The sequence below is a fragment of the Mus caroli genome, unplaced genomic scaffold (genome assembly GCF_978045245.1).
Source record: "Mus caroli unplaced genomic scaffold, Mus_caroli_1 scaffold_16, whole genome shotgun sequence".
NCBI classification, from domain to species: domain Eukaryota; kingdom Metazoa; phylum Chordata; class Mammalia; order Rodentia; family Muridae; genus Mus; species Mus caroli.
In genome coordinates, this window is record NW_028227271.1 from 2,990,343 (window position 1) to 3,005,368 (window position 15,026).

Sequence of the window (15,026 nt, forward strand, 5' to 3'; positions counted from 1 at the left end):
AGAACAGGGAGCCTGGATACAGGACCATCTTCACACCCACTCTTCCTCCCACATGCCATGGCTTCCGGTCAGCCTTCCATTCTCCAGCCGGCGGCTCTCTGTCTTGAGTGGGACAGGACCCATGGGACCTCTGCAGCCCAAGTCTAAGGTCTGCCTCCTTGGGAAGGAGCAGCTAGGGGACCATGGGTAAGGCCAAGAGCTGGGAAGTGGCTGAGGGGGTCAGTGGGGACTGGAGAGTTTCTGTGGGCAGGCCTGTGAAGTAAAACGGAGAGAATAGATTTAGGAGGTTGAAGAGAAGCTGTGGAGAGGGGTGGCCTCTTTCCCCTCTTCTTAGGGTTCCGGACACTGGCTGGTGCCTGGGCTGTTCTTGTGAACCCAAGCCTCCCATTAGTGCACGGGAAGCTTGGGGTGGGGGCGGGGGATGTGGGAGGAGTGACAAGAGCTGGAGAAGGCACTAGGGCCTCAGGCCAATGAGGACATAGAAAAGGAATTACAGACTGCGTCCAAGTCTACAAGAATTAGTTACTCACAAGGCCCAGCTGTTCCTATATTCTGAGGACAGAACAAAATGAAACAGGCCCAAAGAATTCCAATTTAGATCCAGGGACTCAGAAGACCCCCCAGCAGGGTGTGAGGCAGAGGACTGCTGATCCTCAGAAGTTAGTCTGAAGAACCTCAAGGAGGTCCTCTCTAGAGGCAGGTGACAACGGTTTGATGCAGAGGTGGAGCAATGAGCTTTTGGGGACCAGCATTAAGTTCTCAACTGTGTGCTATGTTTTTTTTTATTTTGTTTTGTTTTTGAGAATGGTCCCTAAAATCCTAGGCTGGCTGTGAACATGAGATCTTGTTGTTTCCACCTCCTCACAGCTAGGATTCCATGTGCTTGACCCAAGCCTGTTTCAGGCCCCACTCTCAAGAGCGATGAAGGCCAAGCACGCACAGCCATTCAGAGCCCCGTGCTTGAGTGCTCTGTTGCTGCCACCATGAAATTCTTCATAGTATTCTTAATGGCATTTGGACCTTGGACACATAATTTTTGTTTTTGTACCAGGCCCTACAAAGTATGTACCCCATCTGCATCAGGGTAGGCGGAGAGAAGATCAAAGGAGGGGGAAAGCAGGAAGCAAGCTGGGGTTTGCTCCTCTGAAATTCGAGTGGAAGAGGGGCAGCTCAGTAGTCAGGGTGCCTCCCTGGCACGTACAAGGCCAGGCTTTTCAAACTAGAAAGACAAGGTGGATGACAGAGGGGAGTTGTGGGTCTCCTTTAGGGAAAGCGAGGTGGTACATATCTGCAGATTTCAGCTCTCCATCTATTAAACACCGGAAGAGGTCCTCAGTGTGGAGGGCTAAGTGGAATCCTGAAGGGACAGGTGTCTTTAGTTCCAGGCAGCAAACACCACAGTGCCTTGCAAAGGTTAATCATATGGGTCATAGAGTTGGGTTCCAGGCCTGGATCACCTCTTCAACCCTCAATTTCCTTCTCTGTACAATGAAGGGTGTGAGCTAGAAAACCCCGGAGTCTCCTCTCAGCCTGTATGACATTCTTATTAGTCCCAGACCTGTCAATCAAAACACAGCTTGGTTACGTCCAGCTTTGGGAGATCCCAGAAGCTGGAGAGCAGCCCTGGTCCTCGAGAAGAGGCTGGCAGGCCCTCCACATCCCTAGAGTTGGGACCACCAAGGCATCTTCCTCCTCAGGACCCCTTGAAAGGGCTACGCATCCCTCACCCATCCTGAACCATCAGGCCACTCATCTCAAGGGACCCTTGAGCAAGAGATGGCACATCAGGACGAGGAACATGAAGGTTAGAAGGTGGCCATGTGGTGTCATAGGGGTGCATGGACATGAAGCTTGGTGTCTCTTGGGAAACTGGTCTAACCTTGTCTGCTCCCAGGAACTGGTCTAACCTTGTCTGCTCCCAGGCAGGGCATTGAGTTCTGGGTTATCTTTCCCCACAGGGCATTGAGCTCTAGGTTATCCTTCCCCACACGCTTCCAAAGCCACGAATTCTTACCAGCCGACCTGACCGCAAGAGAGGACAGTAAGTGGAAAGAGCCCAGGCTGGGCGTTGGGACAGTTGAATGATCCTCAGTTTCCTCTCCTGTAGAATGGGTCGGCAATGCCTTCTCAAACACATCACAGACCAGCAGAAAAGCACATGGGAAAGTCCTCCAGCAGGAGTAATTTGCACACCCATGTCTGGTTTGTTTTGGGGAGAGGCAGATCGCTGAGAGGGGGTATCATGCTTAGACTTCAGGTGCGACTGTGTGTTAGCAGAGTGAGCCAAGTCAGTACAGAATGAAATAAAATTTTTCTGCATGAGAAGCATCCTAGTTACTCTTCTATTGCTGTGAAGGGGTACCATAGAGTTTACAGTTTCAGACGGCGAGCTCATGACCCTTGTGCTGAGGAGCCTGGCAAAGCACAGACAGACACAGCACTGGAGCAGTAACCGAGAGCTGGCACACTGACCCACAAACATGAGGTAGAGAAAAAGCCAACTGGGACTGGCTTAGGCTCTTGAAACCACAAAGCCCATCCCCAGTGACACACCTCCTCCAGCAAGGCCACGCCTCTCAATCCTTCCCAAACAGTTCCACCAGTTGAGGACCAGGCGTTCGAACATATGGGGACCATGCTCACTCAAACCACCGTAAGAATTTATTATAGGAAGAAGCTGAAAATGGTGGCATAGGAGATCCCAGCTACTTGGGAGACTGTGAGGTAGGAAGGGTGTACATCCCAAGGCTTGCCTGGATTGCAGAGTGAGTTGAAGACCAGCCTGTGTAACTTAGTAAGACCCTGGTTCAGATATCATCCTTATCATATTTATTTATTGTATGTGTGTGTGCATGCGTGTGTGTGTGCGCCTGAGAGGAGAGCACACCACAGTATGCACGTGAAGGTCAGAGGACAACTTGTGGGAGTAGGTTCTCTCTAACCTGGGTTCTGGGGATTAAACTCAGGTCATCGGGTCTACAGGCAGTGTCTTTACTTGATGAGCCATCTCTCCAACCAAAGACTCATCTATCTCAAACCTTAAAAACAGCCGGGTATGGTGGCACAGACTTATTAAATTATATTATATTATGTTATATTATATTATTGGATATATATATATATATATAATATAATAAGCCTTTGGGACCTGGATGTGTCTGGTGCTGAGACTATCGGCACCAAGCACCATGCCTGGCTTTTCACATGAATTCTGGGGATCGGAACCCAGGTCCTCACGCTGTCCAAGTTAGCACTTCCCCCCCCTTCCCTTCTCCCCTGCCTCCTGGTGATACTATCGTTTTTTGTAAATTTAAATAACATAGCCAAATCTGCAGTTCTCATTAGCATTAGATAGGAGCCTTCAATGCTACACTTATTGATGACAGTGGCACCCCTCCTCCCCCTCCCCTTCCCTAGAACTGTCATTTGCTATTAGCTCAGGAAGGTGTGTCAAGTCACTGGGTGAGTTGCCTTGTCTTCTTCCTAATTCCCATCCTTATGGTGCGCGTGTCCGGTTCTTACTGAGCCTTTTGGACAGCGCGGAGCCTTCCAGGGGCATCTAGACTTTTCCTTCCTCCAGTGAGAAACCGGGCCTGAGCTTAGTTAAGGGAGGGCCAGGCTAATCAGTAAGGCTGGGAGGTGGTGTGAAGGGAATCTTACTTCCTAGAAGAGACCGGGGCTTAAGGTAGCCATTGCTAGTGGGGAGTAGAGGGTCTTTGAGACTAGAAATGGCTCAGGCTAGGGGAGAGATTGAAAGAGGGGCCAAGTGACTGGGTGAGGCCAGAGGCCAGCGGAATTTCCTTCGGCTCCAGTCACTCGGGAGGGTGGGACCGGATTGCTCATGCAGGACACAGGAATCTGCCTTTGTTTCCAGCTGGAGGGGAAATGCCATAAACCCTTCCCTTCTCCTGCCCCTCCAGCATCCTTGCCCAGCCTCTGCCCTTCCCAGGACTGGAAGGCCTCCAGGAAAACCCTTGTCTCCAGGACCCCCAAGCCATAGGCCTCTGTCCCCTCGTGTGCCCCCTTCCTGCCCTCTGTACAGGTCTGGAATAAACAGACTAGAAAAAGTTGAGCCCAGGCCCGCTCACCGCTCTCCTCTCCTTAGCAGAGCCATAGCTCTGAACAGTCAAGGAAGCCACTGGGGTCTGCAGGAAGATTTGAGGACAAACTCTGGGCTTCCTCTGAGTGCCCAACTCTGACTTCACAAGGTCACTCCAGCCCCAGCCACAAGACAATGAAGAGAATGGTGTGTCGTACTAGAGACACAGGTGGAAGCGTGGTGGGCCTGCAACTCCAGGAGCAGGGGACACTGCTTTCTGCATCCGTGCTTGTGTGTCCCTGTGGCTAAGGGTGTGCATGTGTGCTTTATGCTTGGGTGTATGGCTGGTTTGTGTTCACCTGGGAGCCTGTGTGTCAATGTCAGGTGATGTCCATAATCATGCAGGTCCCTGTGGGTTCTGGCAGATGGCATGTGTACATTGGACCATACCTGTGTGAATATGGCCAAAGTCTCCAGAAGTAGGTGTTGGTAGAGCCGAAGGCTCCAGAGAGAGGGCCAAGCCTTGTTCTCAAGGCCTCCTTTCAGACTCAGAGTCTTTCTCCACAATGAAAGTCATGGCCTCAAAGGACAAGGGCAGAGGACAATGGATTCCAAACACTGCATGTGCCTGGGCAGGTGGGCTTCTCTAGTGGTAGGTGGACCTTAAAGGTGACAGACCCTAAAAGATCAGGCAAAGAGGAAAAAACTGGCTTCCAGGTCCTTAGGAAGAATCTCTCTCAAAGTCCACCCCCACAGTGACACATTCCTTCCAACAAGGACACACCTCCTCCAAGGCCACACCTCCTAATAGTGCCACTCCCTGAGCCAAGCATATTCAAACCACCGCAAGGGGCGATCAGCAGGAGTCTGCTTCTCACCTACCACGCCAAATCTGTTCCTCAGGTCCTGGGAGGCAGTTTTTATAAGTGGTCTTTCTTTGGTGGCAGGACCAGGGTGGAAGCTAATAATTTGGCTTGCCGAAGCTGAGTTTCTTGGCCTTTGCAGACATGGAAAGCCAAGTATGGAAACCTCAGAGGCTGGGATGGGGCTGGCCACAGGGTGTTAGAGAGGAGATTAACGTCAGGGAGCACAGGCAGGGCGAGGTTGGCCTCTTTCCACTCAGATGAAGGGACACAGGCAGGCTGGAGACCACTAAGGGATCACTAAGGCTAAGGAGGCCTTTCCGGTAGAAGCCTTAGGACCCAGATACCCTAGAGATAGGGTCAGGACTGCAGGGGCTGTCCTTCCCCTGGGGTGTGGGGGCTCCCTAGGGAGAACTGCTATCCAGATCCAACTCAGACAGGACCCTACAATGCTAGGGTGACTCCTGGTTAGGAGAAAGAATGAGAGGAACCCTGGTTGTGGGCAGAAGCCATGTGCAGGGAGAGCAGGTTTTGTTGTCTCAGAGACGTGAGTGTTGGCTCTCTTTTGTACTTATCAGCTGCTGACATTGGGCAGTCACTTAGCTGTCATAGCTTCAGTCTCCTCAGGCATAAGGTAAAAGTTAAGAATGGCCAGGTGTCAGATCCCCTGGGACCGGAACAGTTGTGAGCTGTCATGTGTGTGTGCTGGGACTTGAACCTGGGTCCTCTAGGAAAGCATCCAGCACTCTTAACCACTGAGCCATGGATCAAGCCCCCAAGCTTGTTGTTGTTTCTGTCTACATATGAGAGCTGTGTGGTTCAGGAGGGTTAAACCACTTCCCCAGGGTCCCAAGCCAATTCTCAGGCCACAGCATCTTGCCACCATTGCGTTGCTAGGCTGTAGACATAGTTTCTTTCCTGGCTACTGCCAAGACTGGTGTTGCGTGCTGTGACTTCAGTACTGAAATGAGGAGGAAAAGACTCTTCGTCCACCCCGGAGGCCCAGAAGCACCCCAGTCAAGTTCCATTTTTTTAATACTCTTCCTTAATACCTGCCCTCCTGTCTGCACTTCACAGTCTGTAGACTCCTTTCTCTGCATCATCCAGTGTGTCTCCATCCCACAGGTGTGAGTCCTGAAGCAAGAGAAGCCAGCGCTTTAGGACCACACAAGTGGGAATAGCAAGATCACCCTGCAGCCCACGGCAGCCGCCTCCAGAGCGCTGTCGGAGGAACTGAATCTGATTTTATTACTTATTTCTGTGCACGTGTGTAAGTGTGTGTGTGCGTGTGTGCGCGCACACGCGTGTGCGCATGTGCGTATGTCCTTATTCAAAGAGCAGAATAATTTTTGTAATAAAAATATTTTAATGATTAAAATGATAAAATTCTCTGTGCAGAAACTCAAAAACTTTGTGTGGAAGTTGACACGAGCCTCCCAGGAGCTGGGGTGTGACTCCTGCCTGCTGGGTGTGGGCTTCCTACAACAGTCTCCCTTCAGAGAGCATGGAAAGTGAGGAAAGTGTTAAATTCACAAGGATCTGGGCAATACCTCAGCCAACTGATCAACACCAGCAAATGACACTCCAAGGCTACCTGATGGGAAACCTGACTCCTCTACACTGCCTTACCCCTGAAAACACTAAACTCAGAGCCCCAGGCTAAACTGAAGAAAAACATCAGCCTTGAGCTATAGAGCAGGGTCTATCAGCCTTGGGCTGCAGAACAGAACCTAGCTGGGGACAGGGGAGAAAAGGAAGAGGAGGAAGAGGAAGAGGAGGAGGAGGGAGAGGACAAGGAGGAGGAGGAGGGAGAGGACAAGGAGGAGGAAGAAGATTAGGAGGAAGAAGAGAAGGGAGGAGGAGGACAAGGAAGAGGAGGGGGAGAAGAGGAAGACAATGAGGATGAGGGCAAGGAGGAGGAGGAGAAGAAAAGAAGGAGGAGGGGGATTCAAATACTCTAAGCTGTCTGGTTCATCAGCAACAAGGATATGGTGTGGGATCCGGGTTGTGACTTGAGAAGGGAGATGGGGAAAACTCAGGAAGTGTGAACCAGTTGTGGACCCGAGTTACTCACAGTAATGAACAGCTTCGTTAAACTTTTGATAAACACAGCAACAAAGGCAAAAGTGAGCTGTCTGTGCACTTCTGTAACTTTTCTGTAAACTGAAACTGTACTAAAAGTGCAGAGTTGTTTTTGTTTTTGATGAGGCAGGGTCTCTCTTTGTAGCTCTAGCTGGCCGGGAACTTACTTAGTAAACCAGGCAGGCTCCAAACTCAGAGTTCTGCCTGCCTCTGCTGGGATTAGGCATGTGCCACCATACCCAGGCATACTGTAGAGCTTTTCTTGTTTTGGTTTCTTTGTTTGTTTGCTTGCTTGTTTGTTCTTTTAAGATTTATTTATTTTATTTACGTGAGTACACGGTTGGTCTCTTCAGACACACACCAGAAGAGGGCATCGGATCCCATTACAGATGGTTGTGAGCCACCATGCGGTTGCTGGGAATTGAACTCGGGACCTCTGGAAGAGCCGTCAGTGCTCTCAACTGCTGAGCCTTCTCTCCAACCCTTTTATTTAATTTTATTTTAAGTGTATAGGTCTTTTGTCTGCATGTATCTCTAAGCACCAAGTGAGTGCCTGGTACCCAAGAAGATCAAAACAGGGCATCTGATCCCGTATTACTGGAGTTACAGATGGCTGTGAGCCTCCACGTGGGTGCTGGGAACCAAACCTGGGTGCAAGGGCAGCCAGTGTTCTTTACCTCTGAGCCATCTCTCCAGGGTCCCAGTTAGCTGGACGGCGCTCCTCACATCCAGGTGGCTCTCTCATTCTCAGTTAAGCATCTATGGACCCCCACAGGCATGTCTCTTGTGTGGTTCTGACTCACAAGAAGTTGAGGATAAACAAAAGCCGACAAACATGATGACACGAGGGAGATTTTTTTCACTTTGATGAACGGCATGCCATGCACGCCTCCCTACCCTCAGCTATTTATTTGATACAACTTGGAGATTTCATGTGAGAGCAGTTTGCTTTCCCTTGCTTTAGGACGTCCTACACGGAATACAGCGTGTGGGCAGAAAGAGGCTCCGGCCGGGAATGTGTCTTACTTGCTGCCTCTAGCTTGGCCTAGCCCACCTCCTCATGGTTCTGTTTCTTCCTCCTTCTTCTTCCTCTCTTGGAATCTCCAGACGGGAGGAGCCAGACTTCGATGCCCCTGAGGCCTGAGTATCAGCTCATACTGTGCAGAAGGGGAAGGTGCTTTAGAGAGGAAGATCTTAGGGACTTGGGACCTGGTGCTGGTGCTGTCCCTGGGCTGTAGCCACTGGAAGAACATACTCTGAGGGCTCTGGTAGGGAGCAAAGACCTGGGGGACAGGGACTTCCTGAGGAGGGTGGGGTTCTGGGGGTGGCGGAGGGGCAGTACCTAAAAGTTCTGGCACTGATTTGCCTCTAGTGCCCAGCTTGGGTGGGTGATCAGGGCACAGTGTGTGGCAGGCAGTGCTCAGGAAGGGACTGGCCAAGCTGGTGGTGACAGTCACCAAGTGGTCCAGGACACCCCCTTCCTGCGGACACTGAGCAAAAGAGAGGCTCAGAGTAGCCTGCAGCCTTTCTAGGAGGGATGGGGCAGCCGAAGCCGGGTCCTGGGCCTGGGCCACAAGTTGAGCCAAGGCTGGCCACTCTGGCCGGTAACGCAGGCTGAGCTGCTCCACCTGGGGCCGCCTCAGCAGCTGCCGGATCTTCTGAGCCGTGTCAAAGCTGTCGGTCAGAACGGCCCATTCCAAGGCTGTCTTGCCCCGGACAGGATCCACGGAGCTCAGGTCAGCACCTGCAAGTGGCACAGTGTGACAGATTGGTTAGTGAGCCACGGGCTGTACAAGGACACGTTCTACAGCAGCAGGGCTGATTTAAGCCAGATTCAAAACACCTCCCGGACTGAAAGCCCAGGGCTGCAGACTTCTGTATAAGAGACAGGAAGCTACCAAGGTCAGGACTGGGGGAACCTTGCAGTGAGCCCACCGGGTCTCCAACAGGCTCACAGAGCCACCAAAGCAGGGTGGAGCGTAGTATGCCCAAGACACAGCTGCTTGGGGGCAGTGCCCTGTTGCTGGACCCCTCCCATTTTGTTTGTTCATTCTCATGCCCTTGTCTCTGGGGCCAGAGAGACACAGTCACTCTGAAAGGAGAAAGACATGGGGTGCTCTTACTTTCCTGAAACACCCACGGGAGTTGGGAAGGGAAAAGGTGGAGGCAGAGATTTCTCAGAGAAACCAGCAGAGGGCACCATCAGTCACCTCAGGGAGTAAGGAGGGCTCTACAAGACCATACACAGAGTGGTCCTCCACATACAGAGTGGTCCTCCGCACACACAGAGTGGTCCTCCACACACAGAGTGGTCCTCCACACACACAGAGTGGTCCTTTACACACATACAGAGTGGTCCTCCACACACACAGAGTGGTCCTCCACACACAGAGTGGTCCTCCGCACACACAGAGTGGTCCTCCACATACAGAGTGGTCCTCCGCACACACAGAGTGGTCCTCCACACACAGAGTGGTCCTCCACACACACAGAGTGGTCCTTTACACACATACAGAGTGGTCCTCCACACACACAGAGTGGTCCTCCACACACAGAGTGGTCCTACACACACAGAGTGGTCCTCCACATACAGAGTGGTCCTCCACACACACAGAATGGTCCTCCACATACAGAGTGGTCCTCCACATACACAGAGTGATCCTCCACACACACAGAGTGGTCCTTTACACACACACACAGAGTAGTCCTCCACACACACAGAGTGGTCCTCCACACAAAGAGTGATCCTACACACACAGAGTGGTCCTCCACATACAGAGTGGTCCTCCACACACACAGAGTGGTCCTCCACACACACAGAGTAATCCTCCACACACACAGAGTGGTCCTTTACACACACACACAGAGTAGTCCTCCACACACACAGAGTGGTCCTCCACACAAAGAGTGATCCTACACACACAGAGTGGTCCTCCACATACAGAGTGGTCCTCCACACACACAGAGTGGTCCTCCACATACACAGAGTGATCCTCCACACACACAGAGTGGTCCTCCATACACACAGAGTGGTCCTTTACACACACACACAGAGTAGTCCTCCACACACACAGAGTGGTCCTCCACACAAAGAGTGATCCTACACACACAGAGTGGTCCTCCACATACAGAGTGGTCCTCCACACACACAGAGTGGTCCTCCACACACACAGAGTAATCCTCCACACACACAGAGTGGTCCTCCACACAAAGAGTGATCCTACACACACAGAGTGGTCCTCCACATACAGAGTGGTCCTCCACACACACAGAGTGGTCCTCCACATACAGAGTGGTCCTCCACATACACAGAGTGATCCTCCACACACACAGAGTGGTCCTTTACACACACACACAGAGTAGTCCTCCACACACACAGAGTGGTCCTCCACACAAAGAGTGATCCTACACACACAGAGTGATCCTCCACATACAGAGTGGTCCTCCACACACACAGAGTGGTCCTCCACACACACAGAGTAATCCTCCACACACACAGAGTGGTCCTCCACACAAAGAGTGATCCTCCATACACACAGAGTAGTCCTCCACACACACAGAGTGGTCCTCCACATACAGAGTGGTCCTCCACATACAGAGTGGTCCTCCACCCACAGAGTGGTCCTACACACACACAGAGTGGTCCTCCACATACAGAGTTGTCTTCCACATACAGAGTGGTCCTCCACATACAGAGTGGTCCTCCACACACACAGAGTAATCCTCCACACACACAGAGTGGTCCTCCACACAAAGAGTGATCCTCCATACACACAGAGTAGTCCACACACACAGAGTGGTCCTCCACATACAGAGTGGTCCTCCACATACAGAGTGGTCCTCCACATACAGAGTGGTCCTCCACACACACAGAGTGGTCCTCCACACAAAGAGTGATCCTCCACAGACAGTATAGTCCTCCACACACACAGAGTGGTCCTTCACACACACACAGAGTGGTCCTCCACACACACAGAGTGGTCCTTCACACACAGAGAGAGTGGTCCTCCACACAAAGAGTGATCCTACACACACAGAGTGGTCCTCCACACACACAGAGTGGTGGTCCACACACACAGAGTGGTCCTCCACACGCACAGAGTGGTGGTCCACACACACAGAGTGGTCCTCCACACAAAGAGTGATCCTCCATACACACAGAGTGGTCCTCCACACAAAGAGTGATCCTCCACACACACAGAGTGGTCCTCCACATACAGAGTGGTCCTCCACATACAGAGTGGTCCTCCACCCACAGAGTGATCCTCCACACACACAGAGTGGTCCTCCACATACAGAGTGGTCCTCCACATACAGAGTGGTCCTCCACCCACAGAGTGATCCTCCACACACACAGAGTGATCCTCCACACACAGAGTGGTCCTCCACACACAGAGTGGTCCTCCACACACAGAGTGGTCCTCCACACACACAGAGTGGTCCTCTACACACAGAGTGGTCCTCCACACACAGAGTGGTCCTCTACACACACAGAGTGGTGCTCCACACACACAGAGTGATCCTCCACACACACACAGAGTGATCCTCCACACACAGAGTGGTCCTCTACACACAGAGTGGTCCTCCACACACAGAAAGTGGTCCTCTACACACATAGAGTGGTCCTCCTCCCCATGCAAGGCTCCAGCTGCAAGTGAATACTGCCTAAGGTTGGAATCAGTCCTCATGGATCCCCCATCCATCAACCTTCACAGTGCTGTGGCCATCTTTCTCCACCTGGGCCTCGGGCAGAGGCAAGGCTGAGACTAGAACTCAAGAGTCTGGTTTTAGGTACCACCGCACCCCCACACCTTTCCCCATCTTATGTCTACACTCTTTGCTGGGACCCCCATAAACTGCTGTAGCTAACTGCACTAGTAGACTGTGAGAGGGTGGTAGCACGGGCCTCCTCCAATAAGTTGTCCTCGATCCATATTCCATTCCCACCTCTCTTGCTGTAGCTAAATGGTATCTGCTGGGGTGGTAGTGGAGAAAGTGCAGCTTCACACCTGCCATAGCACACCTGCCATAGCACACCTGCCATAACACACCTGCCATAGCACACCTGCCATAACACACCTGCCATAGCACACCCGCCATAGCACACCCGCCATAGCACACCCGCCATAACACACCCGCCATAGCACACCCGCCATAGCACACCTGCCATAGCACACCTGCCATAACACACCTGCCATAGCACACCTGCCATAGCACACCTGCCATAGCACACCTGCCATAACACACCCGCCATAGCACACCTGCCATAGCACACCTGCCATAACACACCCGCCATAGCACACCTGCCATAACACACCCGCCATAGCACACCCGCCATAACACACCCGCCATAGCACACCTGCCATAACACACCCGCCATAGCACACCCGCCATAACACACCCGCCATAGCACACCTGCCATAGCACACCTGCCATAACACACCCGCCATAGCACACCTGCCATAGCACACCTGCCATAACACACCTGCCATAACACACCTGCCATAGCACACCCGCCATAGCACACCCGCCATAACACACCCGCCATAGCACACCTGCCATAGCACATCTGCCATAGCACACCTGCCATAGCACACCTGCCATAACACACCTGCCATAGCACACCTGCCATAGCACACCTGCCATAGCATACCTGCCATAGCACACCTGCCATAACACACCTGCCATAGCATACCATAGCACACCTGCCATAGCACACCTGCCATAGCACACCTGCCATAGCACACCTGCCATAGCACACCTGCCATAGCACACCTGCCATAGCACACCTGCCATAACACACCTGCCATAGTACACCTGCCATAGCACACCTGCCATAACACACCTGCCATAGCACACCTGCCATAGCACACCTGCCATAGCACACCTGCCATAGCACACCTGCCATAACACACCTGCCATAGCACACCTGCCATAACACACCTGCCATAACACACCTGCCATAGCACACCTGCCATAGCACACCTGCCATAGCACACCTGCCATAGCACACCTGCCATAACACACCCGCCATAGCACACCCGCCATAACACACCCGCCATAGCACACCTGCCATAGCACACCTGCCATAACATACCAGTCAGAGCACACCTGCCACAGCACATTTGTCATAGCACACCTGCCACAACACATTTGTCATAGCACACCTGCCATAGTACACCTGCCATGGCATACCTGCCATAGCACATCTGCTATTACACACCTATCATACATATTACACTTTCCATAGCACACCTGCCATAGCACACCTGCCATAGCACACCTGCCATAACACACCTGCCATAGCACACCTGCCATTACATACCAGCCAGAGCACAGCTGCCACAGCACATTTGTCATAGCACACCTGCCATAGCACATCTGCTATTACACACCTACCATACATATTACACCTGCCATAGCACACCTGCCATAGTACACCTGCCATAGCACAGGGGCTGTGGCCCTAACGGCTGGGAGTAGGGATGGGGTGGAGTTGGGGGTGAGAGTGAGGGTGGGATTGCTGTGGGATGAGGTGGGAGTGTGATGTCTCACACCTACATGAGCAGCCATACAACACCTGCCATTACACACCTGCCACAGCACACCTGCCACAGCACACCTGCCACAGCACATTTGTCATAGTAACCTGCCATAGTACACATGTCAGAGCATACTTGCTAGAACACACCTGCCATCGCACACCTGCCATAGCACACCTGGCAGAGCACATATGGCATAGCACACCTGCCATAGCACACCTGCCATAGCACACCTGCCATAAGGAGGGCAACTACACACTCGGAGCGATCTCGAATGGCAGCCTTCATCAGAGCTGTGAGTCCCCGCTGGTCCCTGCGTTCCAGGTCCAGGCCAGCAAAGTAGTTGAGCAGGAGAATCACCAGAGACATGTGACCTGCAGAGACAGGACCACATAGCTAGTCTCTCAAGGTAAGGGAATGCTGAAGCTTGGCCTGGGAGACTCTTGTGCAAGGTTTGGGGCTGCTGTCCTAATGGCTGGGAGCGAGGGTGGGATGGAGTTGGGGGTGAGGGTGGGGTAGGTGTGGGATGGAGTGGGGTGCTGTGTCTCACACCTGCTTGGGCAGCCAGCATGAGGGCTGTGTTCCCGTCTTTGTCCTGCTGGTTCACATCCAGGAAAGGACAGCAGCTGAGCAGAGCCACAATGGAACCAAAGCCATGGTAGCATGCAACCATGAGGCCTGTCTGGGGGACAGAGCAGCTTGGACCCCCACTTTCTACTAAGTTCTCCTTAGGACCTTCTTTCCCTCCTAAATCTGTATTTCCCCAGGGCCTGTCCCAACCCCTGTCAAGATGGTTTTCACCCATCTAGAGTGGGGACGACTCTGCGACTCTCTGGGGACCCAGACCAGGATGCTATGTATGAAGCCTGAACTGTCCTCAGCTGTTCTGGTGAGCCCTAAGGCACCTCACCCTCCCGTTGCTGTCCACTTGGGAGGCCTCCTCTGGGGACACACCAGCATCCAGCCTGGCTTGGAGCTCAGCGAGGTCATTGTGGACACATGCCCAGTACAGTGTCTTCAAATTGCATTCAGGGGTTGAGGTCTTGTTGCTGAGGCAGGGCAGGGCCTCAGACATGTCCAGTCCTCTCGGGGCAATAGTGACTCCTCTGCCGCTGGCCTGAGTCCCTCTTTATTCAGCAGGCAGCTATGACAAAATGCCAAGGAACAGTTTCTCCTGCAACCCTGAGTGGATAAGTCCTTGCAGTTGCACGTCTCCCCGGGGCACACCTTTACCCTGGAGGGTGTCTCACCTCTGCCTAGACCCAAGACAGGTAGCCAAGGCATCTTACTGTATGTAGGTCAGGTTCCCAAGGAAGCTCATGACAGGGGTTATCATTTCCCATCCCCCAGCCTTACCTGGGACTCTAGGGTCTCCATCACAGCAGAGGGCCAGCCTGTGGCTCAGCCCACCCCCACACCTCAAAAGCTCACTAGCCCTTCTGTGGGGTAGCTGATACCAGGAAACAAGGCAGGTGACAGATGGCTGTGCCTGCAGAAAGC

At 52.6% G+C, this 15,026-nt stretch overlaps 1 protein-coding gene across 1 annotated transcript; it reads right to left on the reverse strand.

Moving 5' to 3' along the window:
* Window positions 1-8,029: 8,029 nt before the first annotated feature.
* On the reverse strand, window positions 8,030-14,601 carry Ankrd33 (ankyrin repeat domain 33). Its single transcript, XM_021184340.2, is given in 5 exon segments — window positions 8,030-8,054; window positions 8,056-8,728; window positions 13,760-13,900; window positions 14,079-14,208; window positions 14,437-14,601. Coding segments are annotated over 5 exon segments (1,134 nt in total).
* Between the last annotated feature and the right edge of the window lie 425 nt (window positions 14,602-15,026).